This window comes from Haemaphysalis longicornis, unplaced genomic scaffold (assembly GCF_048455015.1).
Source record: "Haemaphysalis longicornis isolate Haplotype H1 unplaced genomic scaffold, Haemaphysalis longicornis Haplotype H1 scaffold_2, whole genome shotgun sequence".
NCBI classification, from domain to species: domain Eukaryota; kingdom Metazoa; phylum Arthropoda; class Arachnida; order Ixodida; family Ixodidae; genus Haemaphysalis; species Haemaphysalis longicornis.
Genome location: NW_027526295.1, coordinates 237,497,256 through 237,517,868, shown reverse-complemented (window position 1 = coordinate 237,517,868; position 20,613 = coordinate 237,497,256). Strand labels below are relative to the sequence as shown.

The 20,613-nt window shown below is 45.2% G+C and overlaps 1 protein-coding gene across 1 annotated transcript; it reads right to left on the bottom strand.

Moving 5' to 3' along the window:
* Positions 1-1,105: 1,105 nt before the first annotated feature.
* On the bottom strand, positions 1,106-20,613 carry Mccc1 (Methylcrotonoyl-CoA carboxylase 1). Its single transcript, XM_077699828.1, has 14 exons — positions 20,102-20,613; positions 19,618-19,679; positions 17,673-17,836; positions 15,304-15,521; positions 13,763-13,910; positions 13,016-13,137; positions 12,797-12,908; positions 11,509-11,718; positions 10,462-10,645; positions 8,420-8,737; positions 5,313-5,399; positions 4,762-4,949; positions 3,520-3,705; positions 1,106-1,592 (listed from the first exon to the last, which is right to left on the bottom strand). Exons 1-14 carry the CDS (start codon positions 20,140-20,142, stop codon positions 1,479-1,481), a joined length of 2,154 nt encoding a protein of 717 aa, XP_077555954.1. The 5' UTR covers positions 20,143-20,613; the 3' UTR covers positions 1,106-1,478.

Genomic DNA, 20,613 nt, shown 5'->3' with positions numbered 1-20,613 from the left:
CTTCCAGTCTAATCCTCACCGAACTCCGTGGTATGCTTACTGTTGTACTTCTAATCACACTGCAGCCATAATTTCATACTGTTGTTCATAATGAGTGATGTTGCCAATTGGCAATTAATGATTAATAAGATGATAATATTATCTATGTTTCTCATTCACTAAAAACTGCCCACTACCGAAAAACCGCCCCAAAGCTATGCTGCTGTAACCAAATAGTATAACCCAAGCTTCCGGTGTGAAACAGTACTCCAGAAGAATAAATACAGAGAACACAACATTAGGCAGCATCTCATATTTTTGTATTTCTTTTTGATCCATAAATTCCTTTCTGAATCTCAATACGGTAGACAATGACACTGATTACAAATACTTCCGCAAGCGTACACAACAAGCTACTACAAGCAAACCGAACCACTCACACATCGCAGTAACCACAAATGCCCATACGAGGGCATCATTTCTTTAGAACACTGCACAAAAGAGCAGTTGTCCTTTTGCACTTCACATGCCAACTCCGTTGCAAAAAAGACAGGATACACAGACGAGTCCACAAAAGGGCAGGGACTTTACCAACACAAATGAATGCGTGAAATGAAAGACTCATTGTGACAATGTTATAAAATCCGCAATTCAACAAGCGACTGTTCTCACTTCAGGCATCATAAATGCTCCTATTTGTACTAGAACATATTACCGCATTTCTTCGAATATAAGGCGAGGTTTCTTTCCCAAAATCTGTAGTCTCAAAGTCATACCCCCCTTATATTCAAAGCTCAGTATATATATATATATATCTGGCAATTTTTTTTGCGCTCCAAACGACCCCCTCACCTTATAATCGTGACTGCCTTATAATCGAATAAATACGGTAGGTGAAATGCTTTGCAGTGTTTATAGATTTTGTTAACAGAACATAAGCATTTTGCAGTGTTATGGCACAGCAATTTTTCTTCCTATTTGAAAATGACACCTTAGCAAAAAACGTTACGGCAGCTTACTAGCTATAATTAGGTAAAAATCATAAATATCAAATACAACACTATGACGCTGGATTTTCAGCTAATATGCAGTATTTTACATTGTCACACAAGTTGAAGTCAGCTACTTGTTTTTTTTTTTCATGCTGGCTTGAGTTAATGTTTAAATCAGCCAGCGTTTTTTCAATCCCATGAGAGGTTCTTATAACCAGCGGTACCTAGGATGTCAGGTGCATGTAAACTGGAAATGCATTCCTACTCTCTCGAAAATACTGAATTGCAACAAAAGGACTAAATGCAAAAATATAATATATAAAAGGTCAGCGCACATAAGTCATCAGCACTGGCAAAGAAGCTCAGAAAGTAACAACATTTGCATAACAAATTGATTAAAAAAACAAAAATGCTATTGCAGCCTTTCTTGTGGCCGCTTATCAGATATTCACAAGACGACTATTTGTGAAAAAAGTCGTGACTCTCCCCTGGCTAGTGAGCAACATCTCAACTTGCAACAGCAGCCTTGATCTTGACGAGCTCTGCATTCTTGGCTACGTTGTCCCCGACCTTGTACGGCAGCTTTTCAACAACTCCGGCTGTGGCGGCCTTGATGACATACTGCACAGGCCATGAACAACAAAAAAAGGTAACAAAGAAGTTAGTTGGTGTTCTGAATGGCTGAGAAATGTTTCATTTCACAAACACTGGCGTCTCAAGTGGTTACATGCATTTCACTGCTTACATTTTTAACACTATGAAAACACTTTTGTGGACAATATGCGCATGCAAAAAGATATCCCTTGACTGCATGAGTGCAGACCTATAATGCTAAAGGCATTTCAATCATTCTTAACCTGTCATTTGCTCTTTCCAGCTAGGCAAATTGAAAAAAAAAAGTCTTTAAAGCTCTATAAAACTCGGCTGAAAATGCCATGGACCCTAGATTTACTCCTGAGCCAGCAACAAAATATTTTTTGAACACGCATGCACAAAGGGAAAAAAGAAGACCACGTAGTTTCTTATTACCGCTGTGTGGCTGTGCCTGCACAAATGGTATCAAATCTTTCCCATGACCTACACACAATCGGTGGCAGCCACAAAAGCAGATCCAGAGTTGGTGTCTTGGCGACTCCAAGCTTGCCTTCGTGGCAATGCCACTGCACCATGGCCTTTTCAGGATCAGGGGCGGTATTCTCGTGTTTGTCCATTTTGCGTCCATTTTATTGTGACGTACATCCCGTTGCAGGTAAGCTTTGGGTTGACTTTTGCGCAACCGTTTTTGTAAACACATTTTAAACAACTAAACCAATTTTAAACTATCTTTTATGTGTTCATTGTTTTGCCAGCGAACCAACAACAAGGCGTCGAAAAATCATCTGCTCCGAGAAGCGTGGCTCATAGCTTCGCCGTGCTAGCATGGCGTCACATCTGGGTGTTCGGTTTTAGCCAATCAGGGCTTGCTCAAAACAGACAGTTTTGAAACGAACACAAAACGGACAAAACATGAGAATACCGCCCCCAGCGCTCTTCTGTCCACTCCTCCAGTAAGGGGCCCTTTTGGCTATTGGTCACCCCATGTTTAAACCAAGTTCCTGCCGGAACTTTGACATTCCTACTTTGTACTGCAAGTATGCCACATCAACCAATGGTCAATACTACCTCTGAAATGCCAATGCAGTGCACCTGTTGCATTTCAACAGCTCTTAGGGGTAGTCCATAACATACGCTCTCAATGTTCTTCAAGACGTCTTCCGCATATGTGGAGGTGTCAAAGAAGAGAATGTGGAGGAGAGGGTAAAACTATGTACACTTATGAGGGCACGTACAAAGTAAATGCAATGCTGGTGCAAAAAAACATTAAAAAAAAACAATGAAATACCACAAAGAAAGGCTCCAAGCTAATTTAATGTTCACCATGGTCAATAGCTCACCATGTCTGTGGGTAAACGTCTATGGGCTAGTGTGTTATATGTGTCCATCAAAAATACTGCAGCCTTGGCTGGGAGCTGATTTCTACAAAGTTCTGCATACATCACTTCAGCCACACAGAGAAACAGGTTCCCAATTTTTTGCACTCGGAGGGCTCTGACACTCATCACCACTGGTTATTTGTGACCAGCATAACCACAGAAGCACAAACTTTGACTGGGGCCATTTAGGCCCTGGATGCAGTGCCTTGATCCCGCTTACTGTACCCGCATACAGCACCACTGTCCACCAATGCAACTGTTTATTAGGAAGCCACCAGTTTCAGAACCTGCGACATCATCACTCTTGAGAAAATGAGTAACGTTGCAGCGTGAAAGTTTCAGCTCGTAGTAGGTTCTGTTACCACCACACTTAACATTTTGTTGAGCTTTCTCCCCCAAGCCCAGGAAATTAACGATCTTCACCAGTAGAAAATACTCGCCGCCGCTGCTGATGATGTTGAGGGATAGCTGGCTGTTCTACTCCCGTTAGTTGAAAAGGGCAAGGGAAAGAAGGATTCCTAGGCCGCAACATGCTCAACATCTAGCGTGAGAAAAAAATAATAAGCGAGCAGTACCTCCATCTTCATGGCGATCATTACGACCAGTGCATCTCCTTCCCGCACCGTGTCGCCCTCGTTGACGCACAGCTTCTCCACCACCCCGGGCATGGGGGCCACGGCACCCGTGGGGCCCCCCGCCCCATTTCCCGCTCCGCTCTGCAGGTATGCCGGCGTCGGCAGCGACAGCTGCTCCACACCGTCCTGGAAGCGATGGCAACAGCAGCAACGACACTTCTCACCTTCTCGTTAGCCATTGCGAGAAATAAAACAGGGCACTGGGTACAAGAAAAAACAATGCACAAATAAGGCACTGGCAACAGGCAAGTTTTGAGAGCGATATTTTGAGCAAAATATTACCTGGCCCTTTCTAAGACCTGGCCCTCCCTTATTTCAGCCTTTCTGATGAACAGTCCTCATTTGTCCCAAAGCTACGAAATGGTTCTGCATGACCTGAATCTTTTATAATGCCATTAGTCCAGTTTTTTGAAAAGCTCAAGCCATAAGGCCATTTTCAGTGTTAGGGCATGTGGAAATACAGATGGATTGCTTTTTCTTTTCAATAAGTTGAAGTTCGTTTCAAGCACTGCATAATAATGGCCTCCTGCGACAAGCCATGCTAAAAAAACAAACAAACAAAAAAAAGAGCCAATAAAGATTACTTGTCTCTGGGAGTTGGGAAAAACGGTGGAGCGGGGCTGTGTAGCAGACCCGTTTCAAGTTCATTGGGCTTGAATTCGCACCAAAAAAGTACCCCCAATCAGTGCCTCCATTGCCTTTCTTGCTTTACTCAGTAAATCAAGGCCCTGATTGTGGTAAAAGCCTTGATATAGTTAGACCTTTCTAGTGGAAGGAGGGGAGGGCTGCTAGGCTGAATGAAATGACCCAACCGACAAGACTTTTGTACTGAACTTTCCTGGTTAGTTTCTTATGTTTTTGGAGTGTTTTATCAATTATTATTTCGTAGATTTCTACTCTTAACTCTTTGAGATGTACCACCTTCAAAGGTAAGCCTACCGCAATTACCAATTAGCATGAGTTTCAGCCTTTCGCAAGCACCTGGAGCATTCTTTAGCTGCATATGTGAAAAGGTAGCTCATTCCCACGTTCCCCATATCTGGTTCCGTTTTTCAGCAGGCTGAATCTTGTGAATTTAACGCAGTTTTTTTGGGCACTGCGTGTGACCCATACCATTCCAAAACAGAACGGTAAACTAAGCGTCACATCGTAACCGAAGTAAGAGCCAGGGGCGTCACCCACCGGGGCAAAGACGTGCAGCGTCCCCTCATGCAGAACGGTGCGGATCTTGACGTCCGAGCCCTGCACCTCGCACTCGACGTGGGCCACCCCCTGGGCCACGCTGGCACGCCCAAGGACATCAAAGGTCCGGTCGCCGCACCGCATCACATAAGCCCCGTCATCAAGGAATGTCACCTCCACTTCGTGCTCTGCACAAGGAACAGGGTCATGAAAGAAGCACCGAGACAAAGCTCACATGCCTGAAAATCGACACGATTTGCTTCATGAATGTGCAAGAATGCCTCCTAGAAGTTATCAGTAATGCATCACCTAGAGCGCATTTTCAGTTGACATTTATAACGATAGTCTCAAGGTATAGATCACGAAAAGGTACCCCTGTCTTGTGGCAAAGCGTACTTCCATTTTTTTATCACTTGACATTTTGAATATTCAAAGATATGAAACATGGCTAACAGTCTGTAAAGTATTCAAAGTTCCGAACATTTGCAAGCATCTAATAAGAATCATTTGCAAGCGTCTAATAAGAATCATTCCGGATAAAGTTCACTCACTTTTGTCTCGACAGGTCAGCAGGAATTTTCGCTTGCAGCGTGTGTTTACACGGAATGGAATCACAAGGTCTGGCGGGAGAACATTCTCTGAAACAAAAAAAGAAAGAACACAGCATGTATTGGCAGCAGTCTTAAAGTGTGACAATGAGGTCTTCTACAAGCTTTTTTTTATCAATTAACGTTTTATATGATTGAGATGCCTGAATGAACCAAAATGGCAATGTTTCTACTCATTCTATTACCCTTGGTTACAAACTGACAAGTTTTGGTGATACGTACTTAAAATCCTGCACTTGCATTACACACCTCTACGGTAATATCTATTCAAAATAACCTGCCTATTAAAGACTTCTAATATGAGTCAGCCAACCCTGATTTTAACTCGGCCGCTAATTTTAGTTACCAGTTGGCCCACTGCACCAATTCTTGCATGTCCACCATTGCTGAAGCAATTTTTATGGTACCAGCGCTCTATCGCCAACTGCACCACCCCCAGGAAAGTTCTGGCCATCACCGTTAAAGCAACCTATTATTATTGGTCATTATTAGGTGGCATGACTTAATTAGAAACCAGTAAATGCTCATGTTGCTATGTTCAATACGTTAAATTCACCTGACACATTTAGAGGCACGATTTTGTTGGGCACAAATTTTGGCATGAGACCTAACACCACAAACCTTATCCCTAAAGCCAGCTCGGGGTCAAGGTCTAAGAGAGCTGGATACAATGGCACATGACCCGTTGCAGGCATTAAACACAAGACAAATGTAAAAAATTTTCATTGCACAACGGTCCCTAAACTCAAGTCAGGCTTTATGCTGCCCTCAATGCTTTATGCTGTCAGGCTTTATGCTGCCATACTCAAACCACAACTGAGTATGGTGCATGGTGAGGCTCTCCTCTCCCATTAGTACTACTGTATTTGCACGACTCCAACATGCATCTTTTTTTGCTAAAACTTGAAATTTGTGTGTGCGTTACAATTGGGCTCAAAACCAAAATCAACCAGAAGTTATGAAGGTCAAGACACTTGAAATCACAAAAACTTTCAATGATCTTTGCTCCAGTTTTAATGCCAGCAGGAACTGGATAGGCAAGTTTATGAAGCACAAGGTTTCTTCGCGCCACAGCTGAATGCATAAAATAAAATGTCTTCTGCCAGGTACATGGCGTCACGTCTTTTACATCTGCACAGTAGACAGCAGGAACTGGATAGGCAAGTTTATGAAGCACAAAGTTTCTTCGCGCCACAGTTGAGTGCATAAAATAAAATGTCTTCTGCCAGGTACGTGGTGTCACATCTTTTACATCTGCACAGTAGAATCGGCGACAAGTTATTTTTTCAAATTTTCCAACGTAAACTTACCTGCGCGTTACAATTGAGGGCGCGTTGGAATTGTAAAAATATGGTATTACGCGATAAGATAAGGATGAGTAGTGGCTTAAACATTAAAGTTATCGCATTAGTGAAGCCTACACCTGAAGAATGAAAATGAAAATGATGTAGTAAAAGGGCATCAACTTCCGCAGAAACTACTGACTTCACAGTATCCCCTCCCCCGCTCACGAAAACAGCTCCTTCATATGTGCAGAATATGACAATGTTGTAGGCAGCACTAAGTGCATACAACGTATCAGCATCTCCACAGCCGAGCTGGATGTTCTAGGCCATTGAGCACAAATTTCAACAAGGCATGAACGCAACAATGTGCTCTTTGCATTTTTGACAGTGAAGTTGCACCCAGTTTGATTACAGGGAATAAACCACCAGTGCTTATAGCTCGCCCACTCTTCAATGACGACAGCTACTTGTTACCCTTCCAGCTCCCCCCCCCCTCTGCCCCTGTAACCTGATAAACAATAAGTACATTGCAAAATAGTTTCACATATACAGTCATGTTTTAAAGGGGCCCAGAAGACAAAATACAAGTTTGGTCCATTAAAAAAAACTGCTTTGTACGGACAAAAATACCAATTTTATCGCAAACTTCAAACAAGTAATGGAGATACTCTGGGAAATAGCTGAAGTAGTGGCCGGACACTTTTTGGCGATTTCTAAACGTCACAGACTCTTGTTTGTGCGAATGGCGGGCGCCGACCAGAGCCGATGCCAAGAAACATGCTGGGCAATTGCGATGGGGCCTTTAGTCCCGTTTGACCACATCATTTGAATGCTAACGTGCAGTTAATACTGTTATAACTACGTTTCTATTATGTCCTTGACGGCCACATTCTGTCATTGCAGCATGAAATTTGAAGCCTCTCAATATTTCTTTGCATTTTCCTGGATAAAAAAAAATTGGCACAGCTCGCACTAGTGGTGCAAGGCTGGAGAACCAGAAGAGTTGGCGGCCCCTCTCCCTTCGCTGGAGACCCGGCTTTTAAACATCGCATGAATTTCCAAACTTGCCACTGAAAGTTCTCCATGACTGGCAAGTCCTGATCGATCTGTCCGCAGACTTTCACATCTCTCCCAAAGTGGACCATGTTACCTTGTGCTAGAACCTGCGGGAACCGGGAACTCGGCGCCTGTGCTCCCCACTTCAGGCACGAATAACATGAACTGGCGAGGAAAACAACACACGAGACGTCATGCCATGGACGCTGGGCAGAGTGCTCTCGAAGGTTGCGCTAGCCAAAGACAGGCGCACCTCACGAGGTGCACGCTCACATGCGGTGGGTATTTTTTCTTGGTATTTTTTTGCAAGCTCCTCACATGGCACTAGCCTATGCGCAAGACTGGCTAAAGCCAGGCTCTCCTTACAGAGTGCACGCTCACATGCATTCAGTATTTTTTCTTGGTATTTTTTGCGAGCTCCCCACATGGCGCTAGCCTGGCTGACGGCGGCGCTCCTTATGAGGTGTGCACTCACAGGTGCTTGGTAGTTTTTCTTAGAATTTTTTTTTCGCTACTGCTCAACTTGCGGAACTAAAAACTAAATAGCTCTGCTGTTAAAACGCGTCCTTCGTAGCTGGAATGGAGCTGAGTGAGCCAACGAAGGCTTCTTCTTTCGAATCGAACAAGGCTGTATTTTGCGTTCCTGGCCCCTCTAAAGCATGCAGGATGCAGCCCCATGAGCGATGACGAGCAATGCCCCAAGCTCACCGCTGGCCCGGGCACCCAGTGCCTCGGCCCACTCGTGCGCCAGGAGCGAGAGCACGGCGGCGCACACCACGGGCTCGCTGGCATCTGGGCGCAGGAACAGCTGGTCGTGGTGGGCGGGGATGAAGCCCGTGTGGACCTCGCCCGCGCGGAAGGCCGGGTGCGAGGCCAGCCGCATGAGGAAGGATATATTGTTGGCCAGCCCCACCAGGGTGTACTGCGAGAGGCACTGGTGCAGCCGCCGCAGCGCTGTCGGCCGGTCGGGACCCCACACCGCCAGCTTGGCTATCATCGGGTCGTAGTGCACCGACACCTCGTCCCCTGGTGGGCACGCACAACACGGCACACTGCTGCTGCAGCCTCTCGGCACAGGGGCAACACGGCTTCCCAAGCAAAACATGTCTCGCACAGCTGTCAGCATCAGAGTCACTCAATATACACCCGTTGGAAAACTCCCCATAGGCTAAATGTATGAAAAAGCAGTCTGCACTGGGGCCAAACAGGGAAAAGCACGGGGCAGGTTGACCAACCTGCCATTTGTCGGCGGAAAGTTGAAGTAGAACTCAAGCGCTTGCAGTTACTGCCGTAAGTCAAGGCAAAAAAACCATGAGAACATAAGTAAACGCTACCTACAATGAAGCTTCCTCATTTGAAAAGCAAGCTTTATTTAGCAAGTCTTGTTATAAATGTTTAGCAAAGTTTTTGTTCCCCCGGTGCAGCACCAGTACACTTGCTTCTCCCCCAATGAAGATAGGGGTGCTCACACGGCCCCCATTCTGAAGCAGAGTTTATGAAGCGGAATTTCTCAACCAGTGTACATTGAAGAGTTCTGGTCAGTATGTAGGCAGGAACCTGTTGTGAAGTTCCCAGAGAAAGATTCTGTTCGAAGTATTACCCATTCACCTCTTGGGAGAAATAATACTTTAATAAAAACCCCTAGCATCCCTCGAAATATTGTTGTCTTCCAATGTTTTTGAAAGCCAGCAAGCTCCTCCCATAAAAATGTAAAAGGTCCTCTCCAGGAAAACCATCTATGACCCGTATGCAAACACCGCTGGTGATCCAATTTTGATAAAAATGTAAGATACTTGTCTAGCTTGAAAAACAAGATAAGAGCACAGTGGAATTGAAACTTTTGAAAAGCAGATACATAAGACATTTCATGTTCTACACTAATGTCCGGATTTGGAAAAAGGAAGAGCCAGCAGACGTGCCCTGGATGAAGCCATTCAAGGACACCATCCCGAACTGTTGGGCAAAGGGCAGCCCTTTCTCCTATTGGTACCCTCCTTGGGTAGCCACCGTGTTACCCTGGTGGTCCACCGGCTGTCTACTGCCCACATTAGTACACGCCCAGCCCAACTCCACTTCTTCCCTCTCATTCGAGCTAGAACATCTTCCACTTGGGCTTGCTCTTTAATCTTTTAACTCCTTAGCTAGGGAGTCTTTACCTAGTTGGTGGCCACCCTTGAAGAGCGTTTCTCTTTTGAGACCTCAACTTTAGCGAAATGCCACAGACGATGCTTTATTTGGTCACTTAGTTATGCAGTTCTGCATTGTTCACAGCTCAATTTTAAAGAGCTTGTTTTTTTTTTCTTTCTTTTTTTACAGCTGTACACTATGTTCTTGTGCGCTGCATGTGTAGAACAAACAAGGCCTTTTTTGTGGAGACAGTACTTCCTACAGCAAAGGGCTCCTTGTATTCCAGAAAGTGCCTCCGCAACTTGGAACTGGTTGGATGCAACATTCATATGCATAAAGCGGTCGACAAGCTCCAAACTGCTCCATAAGAATATTTTGCTGCATTTTAATTATGAATTCAGGCTTAAAATTTACCAAAGTTAATTTGGAAATAAATATGCTTTGTCATGAAATACAAGTACAGCTAAAACAAAGAAAGGCAAGCCAAGGCTTCCACGAAGAGTGCCATCGTCTCTCATGTTTCCCCCAAGACACAGCCACTCCACTGCAAGAGCTTCTGTGGGTGCGCGCCCGTGCTGCAGTCGAGAGAGAGGTGCACTGTTAAAGGCTGCGAAGGAACCCACCTTCCTGGACGCCTGTGTCAATGCGGACGTGCTCTGAAGGGGTGGGTGTGCGCAGGTAGAGAAGCGGGCCGGCGCCTGGCATGAAGTTGTTGTCGGGGTCCTCGGCGTAGATGCGTGCCTCGAAGGAGTGGCCCCGCACCTCCAGCTGATCCTGGTCCAAGGGAAGCGGCTCTCCCTGCGCCACCTGCAGCCAGGCGGTACAAGCGCACACCGCTATTCTTTGCCTTTCCTCAAGCACTTCTCTACTTTCCTTTTCCCAAGCAAAACAATTTACAAGCTATTGCCTCGAGAGACGGGAACAACTGTAATATCAGTGTTTCAATGATTAACTAAATTGCAACTGCAGGTGTTGCTGTGATGGATGCCACGGCTGATATTTTTGTCTCCTGGCCTAACTTGAAAAGTCTTCTATGTAACTGGTATCACATTATTTAGACTTGTGTCCATTCACTCTGTCGCCAGCCAGCTGTGGCTAAAGCAACCAACCACTCCACTGACTTGACATCTGCAAATGCACTTGACACTTACATGTTTGTACAACAGGCTGCTTACCATTCTCGGGTTCCTTCGAGCTAGCACAAATTCCCCTTATTGTCTTTAGATGCCATCCGTCAATGTTTTTCTTGCATATGAAGGACAAGTCATAATTAAAAATGTGAAGTCGTGCAATTTTGTTCGCTCAATTGTATTTTCTCTGCATACAAGAGTCCCCCGTGTTTGAAAAACAAGCTCTCCACTCATACCCTAGTATTCTGAGTCCTTCCTCCACTCGAGCTCTCCAGTGGAGAAGATCCTTGAAACTGCTTTGCCCATGCGTAAGCATTGCGGAATCCTCCCCTCAGCTGAGTGGAGGGAGCAAATGGAGTGGAGGAGGGACTCAGAATATGGCCCCTAGTGTTTTTGCAACAAACACTCCATCCTTGTCTTATCAGCATGTTGAAAGGTTGGTTTACGACGACAACCGCAATGGTACTTTATCCAATGGGCAGTGACACTACTTGTCAGGTTCAGACCGACTGCCACAACAAGGGAAAACGTGCCCCCCACCTTGATTTGCCACTCAACCAGGTCCGTGCCGGTGATCATCTCGGTGATGGGGTGCTCCACCTGGAGCCGGGTGTTCATTTCCATGAAGTAGAAGCGCTGCTCGGCGTCCATGATGAACTCCACCGTGCCCGCACCCACGTAGCGCACCGCCCGCGCCGCCCGCACAGCCGCTTCGCCCAGCAGTCGCCGGGTCTCTGTTGTCACACCGGGCTGCGCCGCACGAGAACCGACCATTTCCCGCCTTCAGAGAGTTTCGACTGGCTGCAGTTGGTCCCAAAGCCACCACTACCAAATTTTCCATAGTAGTAATTATATCTGCATTGTCTTACATTCAGAACTGCCTCATTGGATACTGCTTAAGCTTCCTTTGTTTTCTGCACCACCATTTCAGTGTGTGACAAGCTAAATTATTTCATGGTTGAACTGTGCAAAAAAGTAAAGCTTTCAGCATCTCCACAAGAAAGCAAATGCAGCACGTATTGCAAAGCTTGAGCTTGACTGGCCAACTACCAGACAGTAACAAATGCACCCCATTTTCTCCCAGGGGTTCCATATGGCTAGAAGTGAAGCTACACTACCACTAAACCACTACCACAAAACAGAGCTGGGCAATAAGGAAGAGCCACAAAAAGATCAAGGTTCCAAGGGCCCAGAAGGTCCTTTTGCAGCATCTAAAACTCACAAGTCGCTTGTTTTCCCTGGCCCGAATTCCCGTTTGCAAAGCGTCAATTTCGGTTACAGTGATAGTATTATACTTTAACATATTACAGCCAGAAAGGTTTCCCCATCATGCAATATCCATGGCTGTACTTCCTTACACGCAAATATAATCACCAGGAGTACAGTGCCTGATCAGCCTTCCTTTATGTTTTAAAGTTTGGACAAGTTCTTCACTGGCCTAACTGCCAGTTACAACTCTACCCTTCTTGGGTAATTCTTAGAAGTACCAGCATGCCACTGACCATCACTTAAACTGAAGAAGCAAACGTGCTGTTGATGGACGATCTTTGACACATGTTGCTTACCGGCAAAGGCCAAGAAAAGGTGTGGCCCCTCACCTAAAATGATAAATTAAATTTTTCACAGGTCGAGGTTTCTCCTTTATTTACACGAGTCCACAAAAATGAAGCCTGCTCAGTCGTGCCATCTCGTAAGGCCCAATGTCAAACACCGTTCAGAGAACGCAGTCCAGTACACAGGCATCCACTGGGTTTTCAAGTAAGGCCATGACAGCGGAAAGGGAAGAATAAGAAGGGGGAGCAGGAGGAGGAGGAAAGGGGGTACTCACGGCGGGGGCCTCCTCGATGACCTTCTGGTGCCTGCGCTGCACACTGCAGTCCCTCTCGAAGAGGTACACGTAGTTTCCGTGCTGGTCCCCAAACACCTGCACCTCCACGTGCCTGCATCGCAGCACAGACAACAATGAAAACTTCCGCAATTAGATTACACCATTATCAAGGAGAAAGAAAAAGACACTGTCAGGGAAGAAAAAGGTGGGACGACAAACCTTGGGTCAGCCACGAACTTCTCAATGAGCATGGCATCATCGCCAAAGGACTTCATTGCCTCCCGTTTAGCCGACTCCAGCTGCGAGTCGAACTCGTCCTCACTCATCACAATGCGCATGCCCTGTAAATGAGGGGGAGACGTATTTCATATGACTCGAGTCTGAGCCTAGGGACACAAAACTAAATGATATCACTCAGAAATAGGGCAGCACGAATTTCCATGCTGCATTAAATCAAGCAGCGTAAAGAAACGGAATCTCGTAGAAATGTTGCGATGTAAGGTGACTCAACTAAAACGGTCAGCAGGGCAGTTATGCCCCAACAGCATGACATTACAGGTCTGGTGCGACACATTCAGCAGCTAAGGTTATCCTCGGTGGGCCCTCAAAAGAGGATACCTCAGAGGAAAACAGCAATATAAAAAGAAAAAAAACAACTTCTTGAGAAAACTTTGAATTACCTTTCATCAAACAACACAGCAAAATTCCATCCTTTGTTTCTTTGCACAGCACTCTGTCTTGGCACTTCTGTGTAGCTAACCAACAAAGTGTTTATTAGAGCCCGCAAGATGGAATAAATCCAACTATATTTTGCTGCTAAAGTCAAAACCTTTGCCCTTCCATTTGACAAATAAATTCTGGCAAATCAATTCACCCAGACATATCACACATGTGTTCGAGCCCCCATGACCCAGGCGACCACACAGCGCTTGTAGGTGATGAAGAAGAGGAAGAAGGCTTGCCCACCTTGCCGCCGCCGCCTCGCACGGCCTTGGCCATGACTGGGAACCCGATGCGGCGTGCCTGCTCCTTTAGATGGGCCTCCGACTGCTCTTCCCCGTGGTAGCCCTCGATGATTGGCACGTTGGCCGCTGCCATGATGGCCTTGGACGTGCTGCACAAGACGCTCCCTTTCACGCTTCAGCCCCGCTAAACTTTACAAATGGGCAAGCTATGCCGACCCACCTAAGGTGCAGCGTTCAAATGCAGTCTGCGTCACCTCTAACAAGTTGCAAGAAACCACAACTGTGCATCTGTTTGAGTCAGCCTCAGAATACATAACCAAAACAACCTACATTTTTTATTAAAATGCAAAAATGAGTGAGTTGGTGAAGTTCATGATAGAAAAAAATAAAACAGCGCAAAACAGCAAAGGACTAAGATTAAAAAAATAATGCTTGGTCTGCCTTATTTATTGCAGCCCTCCATCTTTTCACACTTTTTTAAATCATGTATACTGTTCAAAGAATGTGCAAAGCTATGCGCAATCGAGAGCCTTGCACAATCGAGAGCCTTGCAACTTTGCCTTTATTAATTAATTGATAAGAAGCAACTGACACAAGGTGTGCATGGCAAGGGAAAAATTAGGTGTCATTTGGCAACAACAAGTTATTAAGCTACAATTTAGTTACCGGTAGTGAGAAAAAGTTCGGTAAAATGTCAAAATTCGGTTTTGCTATGCCCTGCACATTAATGCTAGCAGCCAATGCAGCACGATGACAGAAAGGCAAGTGCCACTGCCTGTCATCTAGCATTAGCTCTTATTTTAACTTTGTGCTGTTCCTGTCTCCTCTGTGTAGTTTTAATATAAAAATAAAAAAAAAGCCATTAGGAGAGGGTCTTCGTTAGGAGAGTGTCTTCATTATAGTCTAAAAGGAAGGCAGTGAGTGGGGGACCACCCTGCCACCTTAGTGGCTTCGAATGTGGGTTCAATCCCAACCCCGGCGGCCAGTTATATGAAAAAGGCAAAAAACGAAAAGCCTTTCACTAAGGCATGCGCAATAGCTCGGGTGTAGCTTCAGTGTGTATAACTCCGAAATTTTGAATTTGAGTAAAAGGCACTGTCACATCAGTGACAGCCTGACTCCCGGTAACATAAGAGCTACTTGTCAGTTTAAAACACACACTGCCACCAGCCCAACTAGATGTCTACACCTCAACCTGAAGCTGTAGAGAATTTTTCTTTCTTGTAGTACAAACAAGAAAGAGCTCACTCGCAGCACTAGCGCACGGTGCAAGTTTCCATGTACCACAGCAATACGAGTTTAATGAAACGCAGTGATTCACCAACGCAGGCAAGCTTTTTCTTTAACAATACAAAATCATGTGTGGGCCCCATTCTTTCAGCCTGAAAGGTCGTGGCTTCTGTAGCAGTGCCACAATGCCTTCTACTTACCGCTCTTCCACTGCACACGAAGTGTGTCAGGCACCTTCTGAAGTGCACTGTTCTTTGCCCTGCGCATGACCCCAGTGAAGCCCCGCCAGATTGAAAGAGAGAGGGGGTGCACCTCTTGATGCCCATGTCCCGTATGGCGGAAGCTGGGGGCCCCACAAAGATGACCCCTTCGGCAGCACATCGCTCGGCAAACTCAGTGTTCTCCGAGAGGAAGCCGTATCCCGGGTGGATGGCCTGGGCACCGCTGCGCTTGGCAGCCTCCAGGATGCGGTCCTGCCGCAAGTAGCTCTCTTGGGACGCGGCGGGCCCAATGTGGTATGCCTCGTCCGCCTGCATTATACACACACACCCCATCTTGTAAGCACAGTCCTTGAAAGGAAGCAAACTTCATTGTTTCCAAAGCACCCTTGGTACAAAGCATCTCTTTGGGAAGCTGTGAAAAAGGCTTTCCCCACTTTATACATCTGCGGGAGCTGCGTCGCAGCACTAGGTCATGCCAGACTTGCCTCTCAGGATGGGGCTGGTGACACGGGTCAATGCTGGGTGTCCAGCAGAAGCCCATAACATGCAACTGGGGTATCTTCAACAAGCAAGTGGATCTATCAGATAAATTTTGGAAGCGGGTGTGTGTGGGAGGTTTGGTGGGTAGAGCATTAGCCTGTACCTGTCAGTGGGGGGTGCACTGCTGCCTTGTGGGAGTACAATGTGGTGTGGAATGTACCACGTGTTGTGTGTGAAAAGGTGTAAGGTAGAAATGCAAAGAGAAAAGGTGGCCATGCACTCTTCAGGGTTATAGGGTGCTGTTCAGAGAGGCCTGGTAAATAGTTGCTCAGGCAAACGCATGTTACCACTCCCTACCTGCCAGAACCCTCATTCCAAAGACTCCGAAGAACTTAGAAAGTGCACTTGAGGTCACTGGGCATGTCTTAGATGAGACATGATAGGTGCAAGTTATAGGCAGCTTGCAAGCCTTTGGCGATGATAATGGGCGTGTGCGAATGCCCTAAGCCAAGTCCACTGAGCATCTATTGAGATAAAAAAAACTTTCTGCAGTGAAACAGAGGCTCTCAACTTAAAATCTGTGGATGCTTTGGCCTACAAAGGCATTTTTAGAAACAAACAGCAAAAGCCCTTGTTCTCTAATGCAGAATCGCTTCTGCGTTACTTTTTCCCTTGTTGCACCAATGTGAGTAGCAAGCTTTGCAGCAATGCACACGCAGATCTATTGCTACCTTGTTGCAGAACGCACTCCCTCACACTTTGGAATCCCGGACTAGGGATGCTTTCACGGGCAAAGCCCATAACATCAATTTATGCTCGACAAATAAATGTTTATTGTCTTTTTCTCTCACACTAGAGAGAGAGAGAGGCTCTTTATTAAAGAGGAAAATGCAGAGAGGTTTGCCGACATCAGTTCGCCGGCATGCTACTCTGCGGCGAAAGGAGGAGAGCGAAAAAGGTAGTAGCTGCAGTGAAGATTCGAATTCCTCCAGGACATTGATGTGTCCACGAAATTGTAGTCGTTCCTCCATCTCAAGAACCTCTGAACTCAATACCCTGAAGAAGGATCATATTTTATGTTTTTTCTCTACTACTACTACTCTCACACTAGCTTCCCCACAGGGCCCTGATGCTGAGCAAAAACGGCCAATCCAGATTTGACATGAACAGAACAAGCCTAATTCAATTCATGGGTGTGACCAACTTGTTTATGATCACTTCTGTTGAGGAATGCAATGCCAAAGAAATGGAGGGGGACAAACAAGAAACAGCTTCGAGTAAAAGGGGCCAAGTAACAAAAGGATAGCGTAATGGCACCTATGCCACTAAAAAAAAATTTCTTTGACAGTATATTACAGGTACGTCTTAACACTCTGGAGCCCCATCACTTATACCATCACACAAAGAGCCCTGGCCCATGTAAGGTTGAAATACACTTGTGTAGACCCTAGGGTAGAGGAAATGCAAGGACAAACACTGCCACTGGATCAGCAACTGTCTCGACCTAGAGTTTACCGAAACTATCCTCAGCTCACTAGCTTTGTAAGCCCGACCATCATGCTAATTCAACGAGCTGTGCCAGTTGCCGTGTGCCTTGATTGTTAAAAAATAAGCCCAAACACCTCAGCAGTCAATTATTTTGACAACTATTTCTGCCATAGACACACTTGACCACTGACCTTTCAGATTGATGTTAGCAGCTTCTTTGTATTTAATGCTGCAACCTATAACATTTACGCAAAATGGGGAGTGGATATATGTCCCCAGAACCTGTGTCTCTACTTGTTTCAAACCCCATTTCGGCCACAGAGCACTTTTGCATTTCATTTCTTGTACACAAATACAGTACCCCTCAACCTTTACTGAAGCAAGGGGCTTCATGTACAGCAGCAAAATGCTTCAGTTGTTACACCACCGTAAGAAGGGGGTGAGAAGAGAAAGAAAAAAAAAATAAGCAGAAGTGGGGACAGATTATCTGACCATAGTGACGTGCATGGATTTCCTGTCGGCATCGCTGAAAACGGCCACTGATCGGATGCCGAGCTTGCGAGCAGACCGGATCACTCGGCAGGCGATCTCACCCCGGTTGGCAATGAGAATCTTCTCGATTGGCCGCCGCACCACTGAGCTGTCGGTGCTGGCCACTGCAACAGAACAGACTCACGGCAGTTGCACGGGGCACTTCATTCAGCGGCTTCAATTGATACTTCCTACCCAGCTGGGAGTGCACTCCAAGGGCTTACAAAATCATCAGTGTTTCTGCAGCCCTGCCCAAGTGACGCAACATGGGCCAGCACGTTTTTAAAAACATATCCATCAGTACATTAGCCCTTTCAGCCCTGATTTTCTTTATTTCAAGCAAAACAATGTTTTCTGTGTGTTTTCCTAAATTTTAGGGTCCCATAAGCACCCAAACAAAAAACAGAGCTGGATGTGCAAGTGTTAACAGATTTATTAATGAGGTAATTTATTAGGACATCTGGAAAAAACTTTATATCACGCAGAGACATCACTTTTGCATATTTTCCTAAACTTTATGACTACATGAACCTACAAACAAAAAATGAGCTTCGTAATGCAAGTATTTAGAGATTTACGAGCTTGGAAATTAAACTCGGACCGTCTTTTTTTTTTTTTTCAGCCCTAATGTCGTAATTTCATCTTCATCGGAGCTTCTTCGCTGTAACATGCAGCTCCATTAAAATAAAACAACGGTGATATCCACCACACTAGGCATCAATAAAGAACAATTCCCCAAAAAACTAGCAGTTTTGGTTTCATTCTCTAAGCGCACAGGAACTTTAATGTGATGGCGTCAACTGAAACCACCAAGGCTGAAAGGGTAAACGGCCCTTTAGCTTTCAAGTGAAACAATCAAACGGAACTAGACACCCTGCTACAATCGAGCAGTGATGTTTCTTGGCAATGGCGTAGGTTGGCAGCCACCAATTGCACAAATAAGATTCGCCGGCACGTGGCTGGGGAGCGCTTGATATGTTTTCTTTATTATTTCGATTATTCCTTTGAAGTTCGCGATAATTGTCATTGGGATAAAGTGTTTTATGTAAGGAACTAAACTTTTATTTTGTCTTCATAGCCCCTGTAGGATCAGTTGACTACCTTGCTTACTACATAGCTGAGTGTTTTAGTGTATAAATTTTGTTTTATTGTATAAATCATTGTATTTTAACTAGACAGTGCAAAACTTTTTACCGTGTTCAGGCCATGTTTCATTTTCTTGTACTTAGTAAGGATGAAGTCACACAAGGCCATCAGGTGTACTGATACCCTTTCGCTACCTTGGAAGGATATGACGTACATGCTGTATAAGAGAGGGGGAGGATGGCCCTTACTGAAAATAGGGCGGGCTGTACTACTGTTGGGTGAAGATGTTAAAGGGAATTAGGGGTTATAAGTGAAAGAAGTTAGGCAAAGGTGTGTAATAAAACCAGGATTTTGAACTACCACCGTAAACGTATACCCTCTATGGCGAAAGACCATATAACTTCTGAAACTGCCATGTTAACACAGTAAGGAACTTTTATGCACTACAATTTTTATTCACAAATGTAACAAAAGTAAGAGTACATAACCTCTAGACAATATTTTTGAGCAAGCAGCTTTACAACTTTGTCCTTCGTTAAGCTACATTATATTCAAACACAAAATATTTTAAAGCCAAATGAGTTTGGTAGCAAATTAAACCGAGCTTTTTTTTTTTTCTACGCTGCATTATGTTTCTGAATTATTCGATGCTACAGTCCTCAGAAAACAGTCCCGACACACGAAACCATAATAATATACTTGACAGCAATAATAAATAGCGCTAGAATTAAAAAAAAAATTAAAGGCACATTAATAATTCATTATGACTTCCTGCATATATGCCATATGCGCACCCCGAAAGAAAAACGGCAAAACTTACACAAACGCTGGCAGTAGAATGCACTCCAACATTTTGTTGTCGTATTCCGAAAGCAGACCCGGCTAGAACGGAACAAGAAATTTTTTTTATGAACCCGGAAACAGTTTGTGTTACTAACAGGTGCAGCGGGTTACTTCAGGCGAAAATACTGTGGAAAAGCATGCAACACAAGCACAAAGCCGTTCGCAAAGACATCTCCGCTGCAAGTTTGGTGCAACTTTTACACATTTTTGGTAAATAACTGCGAGTAAACTTGCCTTAAAAACACCGGTATGATGACCTGATCGTGAGGTGACCGTCAGGAGATGCGTACTGATCGGCTGATCAAACTACAGGGAATGAAATTCAATACCACGTGGCATGCTTGCAAGCAGCATGCTTCGCGTGGGTATTTATGTGACCGCCCTGTATTTTATGACTTCAGAACATCTTCTGTTTACATTTGCGCGCTACCAGAAGAAGAAAACGGACGAAAAGTACCTACCCAAGATATTGCAGACGAGCACTTCGCATGTGCGCGGCCATGGTATGTTTGCCGTTGCCAGACTGGTCAGCCGCACTTCCGCGGAGAGGCGTCCCGCAATGTTTGCGCGGCTAGAAAACTTGGCAAGTTATCGTGAAAATCAACGTAAAATCTCATGAATGCATCTGGTTTCCAAGAGGCGATTCCGGCTGATGTGGTAAGGGTCGGCTCCCAGACAGCTTATCGAACACCGTTTTATGTAACGCCGTTTTATCGAAGAATCTCCCGTTTTATCGGTAGGCTGTGTCTAAAGTTGCGTCCAGGCGGAACGATAACAAATGCTAAAGTTGTGCTGCGGGTACCTTACGTCAAGACGGAACTACAAGCGCTAAAGTTCCGTCCAGACGGAATCGAAATGCAAGATTCGCGTTCCGTCCAGACAGAGTGAAAAGCCCATAGGATCGCGTCTAACGCCTTCAATTCGTAATCCAGCAGTCCCTGATGCATTGTTTAGGCATTATAAGTAGACAACA